Source organism: Poecile atricapillus, chromosome 3 (genome assembly GCF_030490865.1).
Source record: "Poecile atricapillus isolate bPoeAtr1 chromosome 3, bPoeAtr1.hap1, whole genome shotgun sequence".
Taxonomy (NCBI): Eukaryota; Metazoa; Chordata; class Aves; order Passeriformes; family Paridae; genus Poecile; species Poecile atricapillus.
In genome coordinates, this window is record NC_081251.1 from 26,198,536 (window position 1) to 26,222,894 (window position 24,359).

The window sequence follows — 24,359 nt, forward strand, 5'->3', positions numbered from 1 at the left end:
TTTAAAGTTTGATGATGATATGTGGGAAGCTTGAAAAACAGGGAGAAAGACACCAAAATCTATGATGTTGCAAAGGAATTATAAAACCATTCAAAGAATGATCCTGAAGAGGAGGAAAACCTTGTCACTGAACTAACTGGATCAGAAAACTCACATTCACTCTGCTTGTGGCACACAGGCTCTGGAGAAGGTCACTTGTATGTCCTTGTTGCTCTAACTGGCCTTCTCTATGTGAGGAGACATACATGACACATAGGGCGATGTAATTTCCAAGCCCTTCATAAGGAATCAAGGCAAGGTGATTATCTACCTTGTGCAGTCTTTTTCCCTAATAAATATTGACCTCAAAGCTTTACTTAAACTCAGTTTGAAAGAGGAGGCTATGTCAAAAACAAGATCTTAGAAGTTTGGAGAATACATAGAGCTGGATAGAAGGACATGTTCAAACTGAGGCGGAGGCTGTGCCTTATGCTCATGCCATAAGAGATCTGAAAATCCATTGAAGACAAAATTTCTGTCATTATGTCTATCAGCAAAACCTCATATCAGAGCTCACAGCTAAGCAGAAGACAAAGATGTGCTAAAAGCTTCCTTAGCTCTGAAGTTCAAGGAACTTCTTGTGTACTTAGGTACCACCAAAACCTGAATTGTTCAATGACAAGCTGTATTATCTCATGTCTAGTCATTAGGTCCATTGCAAAAGGATCAAGGCAGAGTATTTTGTCTTGTGTTAATATTTTATAAGCAATTTTCAAAAATTAGATGAGCTGTTATAAATTACATTAATGACTACTTTGAAGTGACCTTGTAACACTACTTGAACAGAAGAAAAATCCTGAAGAGCCACAAAACAGACTTCATCTTCAGCTTCAAGAGGTAAAAAACATACTTCAGCAGTGTTTGTGTAAGACAAAACAATATATTTGCTTTCAGGAACAGACTAGCCCACACAGATTCTGCAGTTACAAAATGGATGATCAGTTCAGACTAGAATAATGGAGGAATATGAAAAAATTACCAGCCTGTTGCATTACCTGTTGCAGTAATTTTAAAGCATTTGATGTACATTTTTTCTTTTAAATATTGGATCTTTTTTCAGTGTTTGAAAGGAAGTAAATATTTATTTCAATAGCAACTTTAACAAGGTTCCAAAACATTCTTTAAACCCTACTCCTTTGCTTAAAGTTATCAATTTACTGTTCTTTCATTCTCTGCTAACACATAAGATTGTAACGTAAAAAAAATAGTAGGACATTTATACTGCACTGTATTTCCTTATTAAAAACATTACTATTATTATTAAAAATACATATATGAAGTAGTACCACAGCTAAAATAAGTAAAATCTCACATCCTATATGACAGCAGCATTCCAAATGGAAAAGCTATATTCGATATGTCTGACTGGAGTTAATTTTCTTCATAACAGATAGTAAGGGGCTGTGTTTGGGATTTGTGCTAGAAGTGTTGTGCTAGAAGAAGCACAGCAATGTTCTACCTACTGCTTGCACACATCAGGAGTTTTTACAACTTGAATTTTTAGGAACATAGAAAACCTCAGACATGTAACAGAACCAATTGCCATGAAGTATTTTCTTCTACTGCCCTGCAACTTTAAGATGTTGATGTTATAGATGCTAACTAATGTAACTGGCAACTCATCCTCTTAAAAGCTGGAAGGAAAAAAAAGTAGTAACTAGTCATCCAAACCTGATCACAAATAGGTGAGCTTTTTCATTAGTGCACATTGCTTGCTTAGTTCTGCTCCTGCTCAAGTCAAGGGTACTGTGAAAAATCTCACTCTAACCAATAGCTTCCTTTACAGTTCTCATGAAGCATAGGTCCAATCTGAAAGCTTTAGTAGATATGATTCACTGTGTATTTAGACACAAAGTTTAATTTTTACTATTCACTACCTTTTTTAGTCCTTAAGAAGCCACACAGGTGAGTGAAAGGGAGGTAGATTCTATTTCTTATCATAAATCACCAAGCAGACTTCTTTGAAAATACTGAACTTGTACTGATGATACTGAAGACAAAATTTAGCCCTCAAATCATCCGTTATTAATACCAGAAACAGAGAAAGAAACAATGCTGCTGTAATTGCAAAGAAAACCGCAAATATCTTTGGGTGTAGGTTAAGCATGTCCACAAACAATCGTACACCACCAGTGCGCCATTAACACAAAATTATTCTCCTGATTAGAGTTGTTGGTTCAAGCAGAGTAAATTCCTGCCCATTCTCACACTTATTTTATTAAAGCGGTGTTATAAATTATATTTTTCTTGCCCCTCTCAAATAGGAATAATAAAGAAAAATAGAGAGGAAGTTTTGGTGGCTTAGAAATATAAGTCATGACCAGTTCCCAATGGGAGTGGCTAGGACTTTCTCCTGCTCATATTTTTATATGTCCCATTTTCTACTTACATTGTGTTTTCTAGATTGTCAGCTCCTTGCAGAAAGACCAGTGCACTTATTAAGGGTATTGAGTACAAAGGATGTCTCCATCTTAGTTTTGGCCTTTGAGTGCTCTGCAATATGAAATGGTAAATTCTGACTACTCTAAAAGTCTGCCTTGAAATATGGAAGACAATACTGCATTCCACTATAACAGCACTGAGAAAATCCCAGTAAATCACTAAGCAGCAATTTAGTGTCCCTGCTTGCAATTTCAAGAATGAGTTTCAGGAAGAAAACAGTGAAGGATAAAGGCTGAACTATGTATTTTCATGTATAAATAAAGGGAAAATACCCCATGAGAAATATTTCACCATCATGCAAAGGCAGAGAAAGAAGTCCTAATGTTTGGAATATTATTTCTGTACTACTTGTTTTTAACTATGTTAGTGCTGTTCTAATTATATTGCTAAAGATTTATGCAGCCATGGATAGTTAAATGAAACAGAAAAGCAAATCTCTGAATTCTATCTGGAATACACCTTATTCTCTGCAGTCAGGAACAATTTTATGAAACAATTTTTAAAGATGCCCGTACAGACCAGCCTTTCTCAGCATGATAAAGAAGGTAATTAATGTTGTGGGAGCTGATTTCAACAGCAGTGTTATGAAAACAACTAAAGTTTTAACAAAAATGGGGACAGAAATCATTTTTATATAATAAAAGGTATTTCCTGTAACTATTCAAGAGCTTGGCAAGATTAGTGTGGGCCCTAGAAGCATTAGAGTCAGGGTTCATTTCCTTAACTTATCTGTAAAAGGTAAGTAGAGAGATGGATGAAAGATCAGGTCCTAAGTAAGTCAGAGGGAAGGAAAAAAAAGTGTGATATTTTTTCATGTATTTTACTGGAAGTACAGCTAAAGTATTTGTCTAGATTTTCCAAATGCCTGCTATCATTAAATGGAACAGAAGATGCATTGGATCTTGAGTACAATTAGAAAAACTGAAAAACTGCACTGAACAGCAGAATTGCACCACTTGTAATAAAATTTTGGAGAAACAGAATGAGCTTTTGAGGTCTGAAAGGTTTTGCCTTTTCTCTCAGCTTAGGTACAGGAAGAAAACTACTTTTCCAATTTTTCTCTCTTCAACTGTTCCCATATTTGATTTCACTTTTCAGAATTAGTTGGACAGTTCATACAGAAGGGATTTAAAGAAATTATCTTGGTTACACTTATTTATTTGAAGCAAAAAAGTCAACAATATTGAAAAACTCTAATTTGAATTTTGAAATATTTCTGCTAGCCTATTTGAAATATAATTAATGATTAAAATGGAAACTATGCATTAATAGAGAATTTGCTAAGAAGCAGAAATGAGATATCAGAAAACTCAAAAGATCCTTCTTCTAATAGCTGAGTGCTTAATAGGGCCTGGTCTTTCACCATTAAATATTTATTCAAGTAACTTTTCACTAGATTTTTATGACCCTTAAGTACTAAAACAATTTATATAAATTTTCTGGAATAATTTTCTGTATATTAATTACTCCAGAAATTGAAATTTAATGTAAAAATCAAATACTAATAAATTCCAGATTAAACACAGTACCTAAAGGAGTTTTTGCCCCTATTATTCCTGGTGTTGTGTAGATCAGAGATTCTCAGTGACAATTACACTTGAATATGAAAATTGAATTGGCATCAACTAAAAAGGAATTTTGAAACTTCCCCACACATTTATAAAGCAAAAAGCACTATTTTGTTACAAAAATGCATGTTCAGTTATTTCATTACGACCAGATAGCTAAAGAAATCTTTCAGGATCTATGAAAAAGCATTTAGTTATACAACTATTTGCAGGATCAATTTCAGTACAACTTCAAGTAAATTAATAATTTTCTGCTTTCCAATGTTCAGGCTTCTCTTTAAAGAACTCAGTTGAAATACAGAACCTGTGAAATCTTTAGATTTAGTTTGGCATTAGTGTAAATTCTAGTATCTTGCCGAGTATAAAGGCTTTTCTTGTCTTACAAAGGAGAAAAAAATACTGGAAGGGCAAGTAAAAATCTCCTTTCTGTACTTAGATACTTAGCTCTTTTTCCTCTTATGAAAGTGTTAGAGTTTCTTTAGTCTCCTGAAACATCTATAGGATTAGTGACAGATCAAATGCTCCTTCTGCCTTACGCAACAAAAAGGTACTTATTTCATTAAAACAATATAAATCACAGTAGTCATGGCTACTCATTCAGCTCACTAACAGCCCAGGTCCCACTTCACTTAGAAATTTTCTGTTTTCTTGTCATTCCATTTAATGGACATATTAGTATATCTTATTCTTCCTATCTTACTTAAAAGTGAACTAAACACGCAAATCACCTGCAGATGATTAATAAGACAACAGTTTTTTGAAAGCCCAATAGCAACCATCAGGTTTGAGAGGAACAAAACATGCAAGAATGAGAATGCCAAATAAAAATCATATTGCTTGTGTGAGTTAGATGTTAAAGACAATAATAAAAGAAAGGTTCACCCTTCATAATGAATTCTTTAGGACTGCTGAGTTTGTCTAAGTTATTTGCTTAAAGTCATGAGTTTATGAAACATAAAACAATATTTGGCACTTAATCTTTAAAATAGTAACAGGTGCTGTGCTGGTTTTGGCTGGGGTAGAGATCACTTTCTTCAAAATCTGGGGCTGTGTTCTGGATTTGTGCTGAAAACAATGATGATAAAATACAGATGTTTTTGATACTGCTGAGCAGCATTTACAGTGTCAAGGCTTTTCTGTTCCTCATCCCATATGACCTGCAAGGAGGCTGGGGGTTCTCCAGGAGCTGGGAGGAGATACAGCTGACCCCAAATACCAACAGGATATCCCAAACCATACAGTATCATGCCCAGCTATAATATAAAGGTGGGAGAAGGAGTTTGGAGTGATAGAGTTTGTCTTCCCAAGTCACCATTAGACATGATGGGGCCCTGCTCTCTGGAGACGGCTGAACACTTGTCTGTCCATGGGAAGAAGTGAAAACATTCCTGATTTTGCTTTGCCTCCATGCACAACTTTTGCTTTAAAAGCCTCTTGTCTCAACCCACTATCACTATTCTGTCTCTCCCCCATCCCACTGGTGTAGGAGTGTATCTGCATGGGCCCTGGTTGCTGGCTGAGGTCAAACCAAGACAGATGCACTGCAATATTTAAGACTTTTATACACATACTGTTTATTTTTGACTTGTCAGCTATTTAATATATCTGCACTCACAGAAAGCAAAGTAAGTTAACAAACTGAGCCATTCCTTAATGGCTGAAACCCAGCTAAGCTGAAGCCAGGGATAATGGGAAGAATTTCAACAAAGTCAGCAACATTTTAACTTAAAATATGGACTGGAAAAGTATGCAAACAAAAACTTCCTATTTTATGTGCTACATAAAGCTAAGGCTTTAAACAAGCTCTCAAATTCTTAAACTGTGCAATGGAACAAATTTGCAAAGCCCAGTTTAGAAGCTCCTTAAACAAGTTATCACAGAAAAAGGTAGGAACTACAGAAAACGACAGAAGCCAAACTACAGGTAAGTAAATGGAAAAAATCTGTATTGCCATTCAAATGACAGTTTCCCACCAAGCCTCTAAACTGTCACTTATGATTTACAGAAACATGATAATTTCAGATTTTCCTTTCCTTCTTCTTTTTTTAATTAAAATAACCCACTCTTTTCCCATATCTGATGTATTTGAAATTCATTCAAACTGATCTGTGCTGAAATCTTTTTAAACAAACCCTGAGGCATTTTCATGCAAGTCTTAGTTGGAATTCACATATCATAAAAGTAAAAAAAAAATAAAAATAAAAGGCATTATGGGACAGAAAGAAGGATCAACAAAGACATTGCATCACTGTTTCAAGAGAAATTTTGACTGCATTAAAAATACCTGCTGTGTAGTGGAGCGTGTGTAAATGTGATGCTGTTTCCACCTGGGCTGCTGCTATTTGAGATAATTAATCTCAGAAAAGATCATTGCTGAAGTGTCAACTAACACCCTGTCTCTATTTTCGATCTCTATTTTAGAGCAGAGGAAGGAGGCCTGTGTCTTCACTGGAGCTGGTAATGTAAGACAGCTGTTGCTAACCACAGCCTTTCACATTCTTTTCCTGCTGTCTGCACCAGACTGTGGACACATGAGTAGAGACAATTTCATAATACTTATTCTGCAACTTTAAGAGCTATTTAGTCACTAGAAGCCTTTTGTGTTAACTTTTGCTCAAACTTTAAAATGCTGCTGCTGACTCTACAGCTGTCATTGAAGCTTAGCCTACAGACCATAATAAATTTTTAGGCCAAGGGTTCCCTTGAAGCAATTTGTATTTTTACATGAAATTAAAGTAAGTGCAAATGCCTTCCAACAGCTGCCCTTATTCCTAAACAGAGAGTGGAAAAGTGATGTTTTAGATGGCTTTTAACTGGGCCGAATTTTTTTTCTATGATTTTTCACACTTGGGCAATTTCTTGAGATTTACAGAACCCTGCTTACCCAGCACTGCCAAAAAAAGCTTATCAGCAAACAATGAACTATTTAAAATAATGTTCTTTCAAATAAAAATGACTCTTAAGTGAAATCATATGGTATTTATCTTAACTGTTTATAAATACAAGTCTGATCAACTGCTCTTATTAACATATTCTACCAAATAATCCACCAAACCAATCCTCTTTTAATTATTTTCCACTTTTTTTCATCATTTATAAAGCAAGCTGATGCAATCATTGATTTGACGAATGTATACAATTGTCAAGAAAAGACAAGACGCTAGATCACAGCAATTGGCAGTTTGATACGAAGTGCAAATGCAATCCTTGAAAGACGTTCCTAGAGATGGTACCAGGAAACCTGCAGCTCTGAGAATAGTTCCATGCCAAGCACAGAATATTGGCAGCAAATCAACTACAGAAACCTTGTAAAAGATTATTCTGCATTACTGAATAAGTACTTAATTTCCATCATACTGATTTAACTCCACCACTCAAAAGCTGTAAAAAATCCCTTAAATCTTTTATTATTCATTAATATGACATGTTCATTAACGTAAATGAAGCTAATTTAATCATATTCAGGTGCTATATTGGCTAGATGATAGCATTTTGTCTTTTAAATAGTTTGTCTTTTATTCTACTATCTTCATCAAACAATATTCTGAATGATTATCACACTGCTGCTACGAAGTTACAGCACTATTACATCCTGACTAAGAACTTCAGGTCACCTACAGCATTTACACAAAATACCACAAATCAAGGCAAAGCACCTCAGGCTATGCAGCAAGAAAGTAATTCCTTATAGCACTGTATGTGTTTCTAAGGTCTTTACCATTTGGATTATTACATTATCTCAGTTTTATATTCACCAATCAGGAGGTAAATGTCAGCTGGAATCATTGAATCTCAATTTTTTTACACCTTTCATTTTGTTTGATGAGCTTTTTACCAATTGTAATTTATTGCTCTGATGAAAGTATAAGGCAAAAAGCTCAGAGTGTAATCAAGGCTAATGGTGAATCAAATACCATGTGATAATAAATCAGCAAGGAAAAAATACTCTGGAGACAAATTGAGATGTTTATCATTTCAGTATGAATACTATTAGAATAACTGTTTATGTAAAATAAAAAACTGTACAAGAAAACCAAACAAACACCCAAGTTCCAAAAAAAAATCAATATTCTCTTATAAAAATAAAACCCGAAACTTCCAACAAGCAGCTAAATTTTCCAAGAAATAAAATACTTTTTCTGCATTAGAGTATGTAACAATGAGAACTAATAAGGAAGTCTGAGATGCTAAAACATTTGAATTTCATAAATAGCAATGAACATTGTCAGTCACAGCTGGCAGTAATCCTGACACTTGATCTTTTAAAACTTATTACTCCAGAGAAAATCCCCCAACTCTTCTATGAGGAAGCTTTTGAGTTACTGGAACATTTTTCCTTTGGCAACTTTTATTTTATAAAAGGATTACATATGTGAAAAAAAAAAAAAAAACCAACTGAGAAAAAACCACAGCAGTTTGCTTAAGGACAAAACCTACCTCAATTTGAAAAAAAAACTCATTCACTTTAATTGCTTTTCTGAAAGGCCCTGAGACAGAAGCTAAAACATGTAATAGCTAACAGATACATTTAAATAGGAGCTTAATTTTTTTTTTTACTATCACAAACCTTGCATATTTTGAGTCAATAAAAATGGTTAAGTGTATAACTTTTTCTTCCTTATATTAATAACTATTAAACAAATGTTAGACTGCATTTACAGTACCTTTGGATATTGTTTGACAGGGATCAGAACTCTCTCTGACAGCTTTATGTTTTTGTTGCTGATGACATCAAGATACTTCTTTTCTTCATCTTCCTTCTTGCCTTCCGAACCCTGAAATTTTTCCATTTCTGTAAAATATCACAAAACAGAACAATCAGTAATGTGGTATTTGTCGTCCTTGGGAAGTTTAAACTTACACACTCCTATCCAGGCTGCACACGGATCACCTGTGCTGTTTGCACTCACGTGACAGGGACTGCTGTCTTTTAGTGAACTGGGACTTCTAGCAGTGCTGAGAGGCAGGTGACAGTCCACAGGTCACACTCCACAACTAATTCTTCCCCACCTGAAAGGGAAGCCAATCTCAGCAAATGATCTCAGCAGGAGCAGGAATAGCTGAGGCTTACAATTCCAGCTATCAGTCTTTTAAGTGGAATAATATCATCACAGCTTGATGCTTTTTGTAAATGGGACCTGCAAGAACTAAGCTGGACTCTATCTGCAATGGCTAACCTTCAGTACAAATACCAGAAAACTGAAGAAACTTCTTGTTGTTACTGAGTGTCCATTCAAACACTTTTGAATTAGCTAAAGGTTATACAAATTAAGATAAGAAATAAAGTTAACTCTAGCTCAAAAAAATTCTTCAATTAAGAAATGCAGTAAAAAATTGTGATGTGATATATATATAATTGCTAATTTGTAGAACACTAAAATTTACAAAAAAAAACAAACCAACAAACAAACAAAAATAAACCCAAAAAAATATATTCAGGTAGAATAGTTTTGAATTCTTTATTCCCTAATGCTGTACAACCAATAAATAACAACAAATAACTGAATTAATCATTCTGCAAAGAACATCTTATATAGTGCCTGAGAGCTCCCTGACAGAAAAGGTACTATTGAAAAAGCTGCTTTTGCAGCAGTGACATTTTTGACAGCACAAAAAATGGCAATGCTTATAATGAGCTAATTATAACTGAATTATTGCTGAAAAGGGCCAGCTGTGGGGTCTCAGAAACATGCTGTTTCAAGGACCAGAGAATGGAAAGGAGGAGCACAGCCACAGCACACTCTAACATTCATATACAAGTTTCTTTGACTTCCAACAAGCATAAAGAAAAAATGTGTTGAAAAGAACAGCCCATGTCACGATTTGTTAATAAATGTTTATGCTACTTTTGAGATCAAAAAATGTATTTAAAGCCTGCACCAGCAGACAGTTTTCAATGTTAGTCATAAGCTCTTTTAAAACCTTTCAAAGCACACACTTAAAAGACCTCAGATGGGATATACATTCAATAATTTAGGATTAAAAAGTTATTTACAATCACTAAAAGCATCAGAAGAACATTTCATTATCGTAAAATACTTGAATACATGTAAAGAAATGCAGAAGGTCACATTCAGTGGAAGACTAATCTGGAAAGCAGCAAGCATCAATTAAGTAAAATACTCATTTTGAGCAGGTTTAATAGATAAAAAGTTCTTTGAAAACACATCCAATGCAATTATACAAAGGGTTGTGCTATGGGGGCACAGAGGGGAGAGACAAAGGTGCATAAAGAGGGAAAAGTGTTACAATCACAGTAAGTACTAAATTAAATTAATGAATTTCCCAAATGTATTGTGAACACAGTACAAAATTAGGTCATTCTAAAAGGCAGGTGGGGAAAGTCAATCTACAGGTACACATCTATTTCACTAGAATCACAGAAGTTTAAGCTGGAAAAGACCTTCAAGGTGATTAAATCCACCACTAAACCACATCCCTAAGTGCTACACATACATGTCTTTTAAATACTCCCAGGGATAGTCATTTCACCACCTCCTTGGGTAATCTGTTGCAATGCCTGATAATCGTTTTTATGAAAACATGGTTCCTGCTGTCCAACCTGAACCTGCCCTGACGCAGCCTGAGGCTATGTCTTCTCATCCTGTCACTACTTGCCAGGGGGAAGAAACCAACCCCCACCTGACTACAACCTCCTTTCAGGTAGCTCAAGAGAGCAATGAAGTCCCCCCTGAGCCTCCTTTTCTCCATGCTAAACCACAACTCTCTCAGCTGCTCCACGTCAGACCGGTGCACCAGACACTTCCCCAGCTCTGTTGCAGTTCTCTGGACTTGCTCCAGCCCCTCCGTGTCCTTGTGAGGGGCCCAGAACTGGACACAGCACTCCAGCTGTGGCCTCAGCAGTCCTGAGTACAGGGGAACAATCCCTGCCCTGCTCCTGCTGGCCACATTACTGCTGACACAGGCCAGGATGCCATTGGCCTTATAAACAACTAAACTCTTCCTCCTGGAAAGCTGAAGATGCTTAAAAGTCTGTATGGTCAGTAGGGATGGGTACTAAAGGTTAGGACAAAATTCTCCCCTTTGAATCATCTACCAGGCCTTGCAACCAGTCCCAGTCTAGCGCTTTGTTTTTGACTTAGAGTACATGGAAGTTTTGGAATCAAAGTGGTTTCTTTGCTGAAGTTAATGAAAGACTACTTCAGCTGAGCTTATCAGACTTACGTAAACAAGTTTGTTGATCTACCAAGACTGAGACAAGCTGTGGCACTTTAATGGGTTTCACTCCATGACAAGGCCTGAGCTCTAAACCCAGAAAGCCAGTCCCAGCTTATTATGGGAGGCTAAAGAAACAGCAGTGTAGAGTTGAGTTTCCTCCAGGGAATGAAAGGCAACAGAGAGCTGATTTCAGGGCAAGTCCCATAGCAGTCAAGGTCAGACACACAGAGAGAAGCAAATGAAAAGGGATTGTGATGAGAGCCAGGCTTTAAGCCCAGAGCTACAGCAGAAGGCGGCAGGGGCACTGAGGATATCAAGTTTCCGTCAGGGAGCAGTGGCAACTAGCCCATGACCACAGCCATATGCACACAGATTTTGAGTATCATCTCCAAGGAGGAAGAGTCCACAAGCACCCTGACAGTGCCTGGTCACACTCACAGTGAAAAAGAAAGTCTCCCAATATTCAGAGAGAAGTCCTGGGTTCTGGGCACCCCTGAAAAGACTCAGTCTTCTTTGTACCTTCCCATCAGTTACTGGTATACATTGGAAAAGATCCCCCATGAGGTTTTCTCCAGATTGAGCAGCCTGGAGACAGCACTCTTAGTACTTTCCTTGCAAGAGAGATGCTCTAGACCCTTCATCACCCTTGTGAACCCTTATTTGACACTCTCCAGTATGTCCATCTCTACTTATTTTCTACTTACACACTCTAGACAGACTGCTCCAGTGAAGTATCACCTCTTTAGACCTGCAATATTGACTGAGGATGAAGAAATCCCTTGAGATGGCTTATTTCTAAAACAGAACATAGGGCTGGGTATGATCAGTGAAACCAGTGAATTTATATGAAAAATATGGCATTAGGATTTTGCTTGACAGTGGAGCAGTCATATGAGACAAGCCATCTTGGAAGTTCTCATTCCCTGGGGCTAGAGTTTGTATCTCCTGGGCGTGGTCCCATGATGTCACCAAGGAGCCATTGTGACACACGTGACAACAAGCCTTTTGGATGCTTGGGGAAGGCCCAAAAGGCCAAAGTGTCTGGCCTCCTCCATTGGGGTCAGACATCTGGAGGTGGGGGGAAAAAGGACCCCCATCCCACTGTGTGCTTTCTGAGGGCACAGAGAAGATTTTCTGGACAAGGACACTGACAGGGCCTGGGGTGCTGGTACCAGTCTGCCATGCACTCAGGCTCTGGCTGCAATTGCTGACAGGCCAGGAATCCTTTTCCCAGCTTCCCAGCTCCTGCCAGCACATATCAGAGAGGTCAGTTACCGTCCTGCCTCAAGAGCTAAAACATACCAGTGACATGTGACAGTGACACCCCAGTGTCACTCATCTGCCCCAGGATGGTCCCTGGCACTGGTGGCAGCCCAAGAGCTGTCCTGAGGCAGAGCGGGCAGTCCTTTAATGCTCAACTTCAGTAGCTTTGCTGCTGGCTGCAGAATGTGTCCTGAGCACCAGGGAACACATCAGCTTATCTCTTTGGTTTGCAGGGCAAAATGGCCTCAGAGAAAAACCTGGCAGAAAGCGGCACCTCTTCTGCTGCCAGCACCAGCCAGGTGTCCCAGGCTGCACATCAAGGTGCTTCAGAGAACCTAAGGTGCCCAATCTGCCGGGCCGCCATTAATGACCGAGCCTCCGTGAGCTGGCGTCGGCATCCTTTCTGTTTTTACTGCATGGTGGAGTGGTTCCACAGAAGAGCGGAGGGCCTGATATGCCACTCATCTTTCCCAGACACATTCCACATGGTGGGAGACAGTAACTCTGAGATGCATTCCATCAGTGAGTCCATCAGCTCTGCCAGCCATACTCAAGGAGAGCGAGTTGGGTCCTGCGTTGCGGAAAGATGTCAGCATCGTTCCTCAGGACGCCAGCACTGCATGTCTTACAGCAGAAGCTGTGGTGGCAGCCGCGGTGGCAGCCGTGGGGGCAGCCGTGGCAGGGCCCAAGAGAAGAGCCGAAGCAGGTATCCAAGGAGTCATTACAATGGCCGCACCAGGGTCCAGAAGGCCCAGAGCTACAATCGCTCAAGCAGCAGGAGACGGCAGCAGAGCAGGGCTCAGAACACTGCTCGTGACAGGGGCCGAGCTCCAAGGACCAAACGGCATGCCCGTGCCTTCTCAAGGAGGCATACGCGCCGTCAGCAAGAATATCAGGTTTCTTTCATAGAACCGAGGGCAATAAGAAGCCGATCTCGACAGAGGTCGCGCAGTTCTGCCAGCAGAACATTGAGGGAGTACCTAAGGAAGATGGAACGAGATGAGGGACGAGCTCTAAGGTATGACTGGTCCCTCCGTGCCTCTTCAGGGAGGAGCAGGCGCCAACAGCGGGGGTGCCGGGTTTCTTACAGAGAACTGCAGATGACAAGGAGCCGAACCCCACGAAGGCTCTGCAGCACACGGCCCCGGAGGGAGAATCCAAGGAGGATGGAATGCCATGTGAGACAGCCTTTAAGGACTGAACAGGGCATCCGTGCCTCCCCAAGGAGAAGTGAACGCCTTCAGCAAGGACGCCAAGTTTCTTTAACTGAACCGCGGTTGACAAGGAGCCAATCCCAGAGGAAGTCCTGCAGCACACAGCACCAAACACTGTGTGAGAATCTAAGGAGGATGGAAAGTGATGATAGACAAGCTCTAAGACCTGAAGAGGACATCCCAAGCTCCTCGGGGTGGAGTGAGCATGATCAGCAGGAACACCAGATTTCTTTCACTGAATCACAGGAGGAAAGGAACTGATCCCCATGGAGGTCCCGCAGCCGTGCTGGGCACAAGCCTGGTAGGACACCCTACCAACAAGGGAACTACTGTATGCCCTGTTACCAGTGTCAGGAATGATACTGCTTTAGACAAAACCAGCTCCTATGAACAATTGCAAAAAATAAAGTCAAATCCAATGCTCAAGTCTGGGGTCAGGGGTCTATTCTCCATCACAAATGCATCTGAAAATCTAAAGACACCCTTGCTAGGCCTTTTCAGGTTAGAAGGATAACAGGCATGAAACTTCAGTGCTGCTTTTGTCATTTTGTTCTATGGTACCCACTTGTGTATAAGATGGGGTACTGAATATTTTGTATGGGAGTGTCTTTTCTCTCTATATTGGGTTTCCACAGTTTGATCAACTTTTTCTCCTTTTTGTTCTGGTACCAAAGACACCAATGACTTATTAGGAAATCTCTTGTCCTTCCATACCTGTTTTCTTTATCCCAAACATCCCCCAGAGTAACTTCTCCTGTTACCACTCTTTTTACCATGTAGCTGTGAAGAATGAAGTCAATTTACAATTACTCTGTCTCAAAGGCACTGCCTATAATACCAATCCAAATCTACTGCCTGGTAGAAAGCCTCTGAAAAGCTTTTCCTTCTCCTGCTTCCTTAGAGACTTTAAAAATAACCCCCAAAGCCTTCATAGAGAAATTTTCCCCTGTGCTATGCCCTGTACAAAGCTTCAGGTTTAAGGCCCAGAGTGGCAGTACAGGCTACAGGCTCTTCAGCCCATGGCCAAAGACTACCAAAGTCATCAGAAATCAGTGTTGTGCCAAGAACTGTGACTTTCAAGTAAGACTGGAGCAGAAAGAGGATTCTTCTCAAAAGACAGGGACAATATATTAATTACTGGAGCAGGACAAACTGTATTCAATTTTTGTATTGAACTATGGTCGGCCTCTACTGTGTACACTCCTCGTGTCACTCCATGACTAGTACCACCACAAAAAAGAAGCATTAATACAGTCTCATGAAGGAATCCAGGCCAGAATCAAGCTGATAACTTGCTGGCTCACAGCACTGACATGTGGATAGTTGCTCTGGCTGTAAATTTTGACTTGCCAACTGCAAAAACTATGGTCACCTACAACACAATAAAAATACAGAACCAATGCCTTTAGTGAGATGTTGCACTCACTGAACCCCTCATGATTGTGTTTAGCATGTTAGTTTTCTGTGCAGTCACTGATAAATCCCGCAAAGGAAAAGAGATGGCTGCTTGCATTGACAGTTGACTTATGGGAGACAAACCAAAACAAAAATGGTGAGGCAGTTGTAATTGCAGCCAGAGAAGAGCAGAGTGAGAACATGTAAGAAGAAAAGCTAGGCAGACACCAAGATCAGTGAAGAAGGAGGGGGATGCTCCAAGTACCAGAGCCAAGATTCCTCTGCAGTCCATGGTGAAGTAGGCTGTCTCCCTGCAGCCTACAATGATCCATGGGGATGCAGGGATCCACCTGTAGCCCATGGAGGAGCCCCACACCAGAGCAGGTGGATATTTGAGCGGAGGCTGTGACCACACGGAAGACCCAAGGTGAGAGAGGCCCGTGCTGGAGTAGCCTGTCCTTGAAGGACCACACCTCATGGAAGAGTAACCCATGCAGCAGCAGTTTGAGGGGACTGTTGCCTGTGGGATGGATTCACATTGCAGCAGTAGTCCACAGGGAGCTGCTTCCTGTGAGATGGACTCATGCTGGAGAAGTTCAGGGAGAACTGTCTCCCATGAGAGGAACCTATGGTAGAGCAGGGGAAGGACTACTGTCCCTGAGCAGCAGGAAAAGCCACTGGTGATGAACTAAGCATAACTCCCATTCCCAGTCTCCTTATGCCGCTGGGGTAGGAGGTGGAACTGGGAAGGGTGGGGGGAAGGGTGGAGGGAAGATGTTTTTAGGGTTTTATTTTACCTTATTATCTTGCTCTGATTTTGTTAGCAATAAATTCACTTTATATCTTGAAGTTGAGCCTGTTTTGCCTTTGATGGTAATTGATGGGTGTTTTCTCCAAGTCCTTATCTCAACCCAAGAACTCTGTTAAATTTTCTCTCCTCTGTCCAGCTGCGGAGGGGAGTGCGTGAATGGCTTTCTTGCTTGCCTGGCATCCAGCCAGCGTCAGCCAACTGTACCAGTGGACAGAGAATGTCCATAATCAACAGCATTCCTCCACACAGTGCAAACAAAAGGATCTCAATGGTACTTTTTCTGCATCACTGATCTTAGGTAAAAAGCAAAAATAAAGCATTTCAAGAAGACACTTCATATATTTTCCACTCACTTCTGCTCTGAGCTAAGCAAATTAAACCAGGGAGAGATGGAGCTATTCAACTAACTCCTCCAGTATCAATCCTCTAACATGCCTCGTTTTTGCCTTTTACCATTAACACCGTAATCTTGCACTTGCTTCTGTATAATACATGTCTCTCATCCCTCTTAATTACAAGAAAACATGGATTTTTCAGTCAAGCAAAAAGAGTCCCCCACTAGAGAAGTGTCAGAGACAAAAATACATTGCTACCTATATCTTTTTAGAGGTATTATTCCCTATGAAAATTTATCTTGAGCTATCTCCAGACTTTGACCTGTAAAGTTCTGGAAATACTGTCAGCCCATTTATGTGGATTTTTTTGAGGGGTGTAGCTTCCTTTTCCTTCATGGATTTATAAAATGGAAAGCTGAGTCAGTAGCTCTTTTGCAGTATTCTCTGCTTTATTCTTACAGTGCCAATAAAACGATATTAATTACATTTCTCTTCAAAGTCCTTGACACCTATTACAAAGCTTCTCTAATGAATATATTTTTTCTATTAAAATTAGGCATCCCAGAGTGAAAACATCCTTTTGCTACACTTAAGAGTCATGTCAAAACTCTTCAAAAAATAATGTTCTTCTTGTCAGTCTGTCCAACCCACCAAAAAAATTAAATCTATACAATCCTTTCTGCTGTCAATATTTGCCTCCCACTTCAGGGAACTCTGCAGCCAATCTGGCTTTTCTTGCCTTTGTATTTTCAGTACTGGCACTGCTTCAGCCAAGAATCGTGGGCTGATGTTAACAAGGTCAAGCTCTCTGAAACAATCTTATGTTTCTATTAATGGGAGTGATTTCCAGAATGGGAGTGCCACCAACTTCTTGCATGCATATACTATTATGTATATCAATTTATCTAGTACTCAAAGAGGTACACTTTTTCTGCAGGTTAATGAAAGAATGTTTGAACTGCAGGAGGAAGAATGAGACAATGCCAATGAATAACAACAATCACTAAATCACTAACAGCTCTAATTCAGAAAAAGTATTTTTAATTTAAGGTTCATTAAAATATTACATAATTGGAAATCTGAATACCTAGATTCAAAAAATCCCAGCATATTTTTAGGAACAGAAAATACTGAAAACATACATGAAGGCTTTCTGTCCAAGGTATTACATTTTAATTGAAAGCAGGGCTATTGGATTTTGAGTCAGGACAAAAAAAAAAAAAAAAAAAAGCAGATGGCTCAATAGCTGAACAAATTAAAATGAAGTTAATTCATGAGAAGGGAACATCCTAAGAGGTTTCCAGTAACGAAAACGACATCTAAGCCCCTAACAATTGGTAATTTAAAAGTAAAAACATTGAGTATCTAACAGTAGTTGGGAGGGGTTATAAGGACAGTACAATCAGCCATGAGCACTGAAAAATTAGTCACTGGCTCACTATATTCACCCAGAAACACATTCATGTATTGTATTAACAATATGTTAATTATATTCCTTTGCTTTTCGTACACATACTCATTAAGTTACACAGCTAGTTGGGGTAATTCAGAGAGGATAAGGGAATAATTCTTATTACATCAGACACAAGTCAGGCAATACCTCTACCAGTGATGAATTTAATACCTGTCAGATAGTTGTGGGTCAGATCTAGATGTCTGCATCATGTGTAGTAGGCAAATACAAACTGAAGCTTTGTAACTGTATCAAGCTGAATCACCTTGGCTCTCAAGCAAGAAAAGTGGCTAGTAAAATAATGTTCAGAAAGAATTCAGAAAGACAAGGTAAAAAGGAATGACAGAAACAGGCAAAATCATGCAGAGTATGAGTGGGTAATATGAAAAATGGGTATTTTAGTGTTTCTCAGGAGGGGAAAGTATCTATTTGTCATGTTTGAGATTGAAAAAACAAAACTTTCATGTATAGGATGTAATTATACTGGGGGACTGCTGAAAGCATTCATATTGATAAAATCAAATCTTTTACAGATTCTCCTCTTATGATTAGTTTCCATCCCATAAGGCAATGAAAGTCTTTTCATTTTGGGCACATCTGAAAACATAGTATCCATTAAAAGTTTAATTCATAATGCAGGTATTTTTTATTGTTTGACTTTATGACCATTATCATCTATCAGGCAGCCTATTGTATAGAACATAGAGGAAATGTAGAAAAGTGATCGTATCCTTTAGTAGGCACTCATTAGACTGTAGGTATGTGTAACACTGGGGCCAGACTTGCCCTCTCTTCCCCAGAACAGGACAGACATCGACAAAGTGCAGCAAGGTCAGCAGAGGCCACTCATGGTGGTCAGAGCTGGAGCACTTGCCCTGTGAGAAGAGGCTGAGAGACCTGGGCCTGTTGTCTGTTTGTCACAGTGTCCACAGGAGTCTGAAACAGGGATGATGGAAAACAGGGAAAAGGTGAAAATAGAAAGATTTGTCCTGTGTATAAGGAAAAGTTTTCCCAACATAGTCCAGCAGTGCTGCAGGTTGCCCAGATATACCATCTCCTCCACTGGAGGATTTCACAATCCACCTGGCCAAATTCCTGAATAAACTGGTCTGAACCCTTGGCTGGCCCTGCTTTGAGCAGGAGGTTGCACTAGAGATCTCCCAAGGCCCCTTGACATGTGAACTCACCTAGGATCCCATAAACGCAATAAATTTCAGACTCATTCTTGTCTATCAAATTTCTGGAACTCATCGAAAATATTTAAATGTTATTGCAGAAAAAGTTAGAAGGCAAAAGCAGCATGATTGCATAAGCCCTGCATCCTTAGTAAAATTTTTTAACAAAAGGTACTAATATAGGTAGAAAAATAATTAAAGATCTAAAGAACTTCATATTTCTAATTAAATGAAAATCAAAGATAATTAACAAGAAAACAAAGGAGAAAATTCAAGAATGCAAAAACTTAGATTTCTATCCCCTCTCTATACTGATAACTGATTTTTACTGCCTGGTCACTATTTTGGCTCTACCCATCATGTAATTAGCAGCTTGCAAAGGTATGCAGTAGGTTAGTTTCACATCCAAATTATACTACTGGTAGTAATATAATTATCTAATGTATCCATTTTCTGACCTATGCCAAGATCAGTACAGACTAAAGAGTTATAAAGACGATATCAGTAGTGTTAAATAACTAGAGAAGTGCAGAAATGGAAATATTAGTTCTTACTAAATTTATGAACAACATCTGCTCAGATGCACACCTTTCCATGGAGAGTTTTAACTCTAACTGCCAAGTAGTTTCTCAAGACTGTAGTCCATACAATCCTAGTTCAGCTGCTGAACATACTCCCACTATCATTGATACACTATCCCATGCAATTCTAGATACATAGCAACTGCAATCACAAAAAAAAAAAAAATATTTATAATGAAATTTACTGCATGAAATTGATGGAGTCTTTCTTGCCTCAGTAAAAATAACCAACAGCAATCTAAAGGTCACCATCAGCAAGTGCAGAATAAAGAAAATATCTGGGATGCATTTTGAATGTGATGACTTACTAAATATAGTTGCTGATAACATTTAAAGAGTGACAACAATGTTAGTTTCAAGATACAGGTTTTTTCTTGCTTTGGGGAAAAAAATCCAACCGGACTATTATTAGGATGATAGAAGGATTATTAAAAGCGTTGAACAATTACAACATTGATTAAATATATTTTTTATCATATTGTTGAAAAGAGAGCAAGCTAATGGGTAAGATTTTAAAGACTAAAGTTCTTTCACAAGTGTTTTTGGAGTCAAACATACCTTTGTGGAGTTAACCTGCATAGGCTGTGTTGGAAGTTAGTTGTTGGCAGCAGTATTGCTTTAACTATGGTGTGCAGCTCACTAAATAGCTGCTCCCAGTATAGTTCTCCCTTCTTACCTCTTACCTTCAGAGCAGCTTAAGACAGTATTATGAATACGTCCCCAGCTGGATGAAAGGCAAACCTGAAAGTTTTTGGAATATTTTTTTATTTCATCCTTGATTTCTTTCATCTGAGAATGAGACTACTCATAAAAAAGAAGAGATAGAGAACAAGAAGATTTACTCAGACAAGTAAAAAGTAAAGCAAAAACCAATAAAAACATCACAAGTGTATTTATTTGAGAACATATATATAGATGTCCTTGAATTTAACACCCTAGAAAACTATGTTGCTATGACATGTAAGAAAAGAAAAGTAGGTTTTTGCCAAAGATTTTTGTAGTTTCTACTGTTTCAAAGTCCATTCAACAGAATACTTCAGGATGCACTGAAGTGTTCTCACACATTAATCTGAAAACATCAGTGCTGTGCTACATATTGTGTGGTGTGGAACAGATACACAGGGGTGAAAGATGAATCGATCAATGAAATTGAAGTAAGTCCATCAGTGACATATTCATTACCTATCCCTGACTACCTGAAAGCTTCTGGTATTCTTGAGAGGGTTTCTCAACCCAGCTGGAGTAACCAGCCAAAAGGAGGTTCTTCTGTCTCTTCACAGTTTCTGGGCAGTTTCTTTTACCCTCTTCAGTCCTAGAACTTATTAGTGATAATAATGTCTTCTATTCTGTCCTCAGAGCAAGAGAGAGATATGAACCACCAGGATTTTTTCTCTTTTCTGCCCTTATTTAGCCTTTTTCAGAATTTTCTGTACTGTGAGGTAGAACAGCTGCAGAATAAGACCGATGTCTCGAAGTTTACAATATTGAAAATTTTGAAAAGATGCTATATACTGAAGTTAAGAGCCAGCATAAAATTTTGCTTGAAATTCAGGCTTCTCACTGACCTCTCCTGGTTTTCCATTTAGCAATACCACTAATGAGCTGGTAATCTTGCTCAGACAGTTATGAAATTACTTGAAAGGTCTCTAAAAACCATCAAAATAGTAGTTTTCATTTAGGATGTCACTTCAGATCTTGGGCACAGAAAGCCATCTGTATCTGAGAGACTGACAAGCAAAACCGAAGTTCAAAAGAGATGATGATGAAACCCAAGGTAAATGCAAGGAATTTGCAACTGAGAGGTGGAAGAGATTTCAGAGTCTCCGAGTATGACCTTAGCTTCCTAGTGCACTCTGTCAGCAAAGAATGGCTCTGACTGCTATACAGACAGGAAAATACTAAGTGTATTCATATATATAAAACAAATAGCTATATATAAAAACCTCAAACATTTTATTCACAACTGGTAAAAAAGAAGGAAACAAAAAATGCAGTGCTGGTAAGAATGATTACATCCAGCTTTCTACAGTGACATTCTCTTAAACATCCACTGTTTCATCGAAGACTTCATTTACAGAAAAGTTGCATCCAAGTGCTCATTAAGACTATGTAGCCACCATACATATTAAGCCAAATGTCAAGTTTAATGATGTTCAGGGATTTACTGTATGCTATCAGGATTTCCTAGTTCATCCAAAGATCACACCATTTCCTATCACAATGGAAGACAACTCATCTGCTTCAGTTGCAATATATTTTAATTTATCTTACTTGAGACTAAGAGCAACAGTTACAAAGAAGAGCTTTTTGACAAACTGATATTTAAATTGAAGGACTAAATTAGTGATATCTGAATAGCAAAAAATATGTAAGCCTTCATTCACAAACCCACTGGAAAGCACATCTTTGCTTTAAGCCTCTACTTGGAAGTCTTTACAAACAGATCCTTGCTCCAGAGGATCACCAGTACACACTAAAAAGGTGATCAGCCTTCCTGTACCACCTATTCAGGATAAATTCTCAGCAATATCTAAAAATATATGGCTCATGCAGCAACCTGAACTACCACACTTGTAAACTTGCACTGAAAGCAAAAGAAGCTGAAATAAAACCACATGTAAAATTAAAGATATTTTAATAATTCGAGGAGGTTTTATTGCAGAGCCTCCTGTAGATTTTTCTACATTTGGTAATTCAATGGATTTGACAGAACATACTCATGCTCACACCACAGTCACTAGGTTTTCCTCACCCATACTGCACTTCAGGCCGTGTCTAAGTACTGGCTGCTCACCTACTGATCTGCAGACATGACAGGGACATGTGAACAAGGTACCAGCGCTGGGGCCTGATCCATTTAATGACATAGTCATAACATAAGGACACAGAAACCAGTCCATTAACAATGTCAGAAGTAGGAACAAGCTACACACTAGTTTTTGTGAAGTGACCCTGAATGCTCTTGGCTACGATTTATTTATGCATGAAAGAGCTTTGGCAACTGAGGCAAGATGAGGGACATTCTTACAATTCGATATAAACTAAGCATCTGCAAACAATTCAACAAAAAGCCCGAAACCTCAGTCCTGTCTGGAAATAGGATACTCTATGGAAACCAAGGAAATTTCAAGTGAACTTGTATTCATAAGAAAGAAATCACATTAACATCGGGTAATATGATGCCATTGTTCTGGGTTATTTGACACAAGCAATTAAAACTGGGAGTGGTACCACAGCTGATACTCTGGCAAACAAGATGCATGTTTTTCATAGATTTATCACATTGTCTTAAGAATACTTACTTTCCTTTCCCAGGCCACAGCACTAAATTAAAACATACTGATGTCAAGGAGACTTGTTTCATGTCCTGCAAATATCCTTTGATTCCTCCAACAACATTTCTAGAAATCAATTTTAAAAGGTGAAGAAGACATGTTTGAACCTGTCTGCAACTCACTTCATCAAAGCCTGTTATCTTGTCAAGGAGGAAAAAAGGGGCCCAGGATAATGTCTTCAAATAATATGAGTACAGTCCATGCTCCTGACATGTATCTAAAAACCAGTGATGAGAAGCATCCCTTTTTTCTCTATCAGATCCTTTGCTTCTTAACTCAATTGAAAAAAAAATAAAAAGAACAACAAAAAATATCACAGAAGGGATCACTACCAAATACCACTTATATGAAACTGAATCCAGAGTAAGCAAGAGTGCTGCCAGGAAACAAGCAACCTGAGAAGCTTCCAGTAACAGTGAAACCTGCTTGTGATAAAATCTACATAGCTGCTTGTTACAGTCCAGGAGTAAGTCTCAATCCTTGCTGGGTCCTTAAACGAGTGGATATCCATAAATGATATCTAAGCATTATGTTCCTAACTCCAGCTGTCTAGAAGACCCCACACTGGCCTAAATGGCCAAGTATCACCTTTTCACCCTGTAAAAAGATGCATTTCTTTTTCTTAATGCCAAAGTCCTGCAGTTAAAACAGCAACATATCATAAAAGCAAATATATTCTCAGCTCCCACTGATGGCTTTTCATCATTAGAAGTCAAACCAATGGCACCCACTTTCAAGGCAGTTCCTAGTCCAGAGGACAGAAAAACTGGCATAAAAATCTGTACTACACTCAAGAGTTAACTCCTCAAGCCCAGTGCAACTCGCTGTATTATCAGCGTAGAAAAGACTGGGACCAATTCCGTGTGAGACGACAGTTTTTCCAGGAAGCAGCATTTCCAAAAGGCTAAAGAGTATTATGACTCTTTTCCAAACACCTGACTTCAGGCATCACTTTTACCTTGTCACTACCACAAAATGATAAGACAGTAACTAATGAATTTCTACTTCCTATAAATTTGAAATTAGCTGACATGTTTAGAAAATATTGGGGGGAAAGAGCCTGGCAGACAAATAGACCATTTAATTGTAGAAACTAACTGTATTTCCATGGAAAATTTTTCTTAAAATTACCATAAAAGTCATCCCAGTACTCATTTGGCCCTATGATTTGTGAGCACCTAATACCTGAAAAATGCAGAAGCACAGATTACATGACTGAGAGGGAATATAATAAAATTATTTTTTACATAGGACCCCATAGCTGCCACTACGCAGGCTCTCCATTACCCTCCTCCTTACTAGCATATCACTAAACTATTTAGGGAATAATGTACTGCAGACCAGTAAAAGCACTATGAATCCACTGAATACTTGTGCAGAACAGGATAAAGAACTACAATATAATTCTGGAAATTCATTTGGAGCACCAGTCTTCTAAGGAACATCTGAGGTACCTGGGGTTGTTTAGCCTCGAGAAAAGGAAAATCAAGGACGACTTTATTACTCTCTACTACCACCTGAAAGGTGGGGTTACACAGATGTGTGTCCAGCTTTTTTCCCATGTAATAA

At 38.8% G+C, this 24,359-nt stretch overlaps 1 protein-coding gene across 2 annotated transcripts in view; it reads right to left on the reverse strand.

Moving 5' to 3' along the window:
- The window catches only part of KHDRBS2 (KH RNA binding domain containing, signal transduction associated 2), a 315,240-nt gene that overhangs the window by 243,031 nt on the left and 47,850 nt on the right, over nucleotides 1-24,359 (reverse strand). For both annotated transcript variants that reach the window (XM_058835324.1, XM_058835325.1), the window contains exon 2: nucleotides 8,714-8,841. In XM_058835324.1, the coding sequence (XP_058691307.1) occupies nucleotides 8,714-8,841 (128 nt within the window). The remainder of the gene's footprint in view (nucleotides 1-8,713; nucleotides 8,842-24,359) is intronic.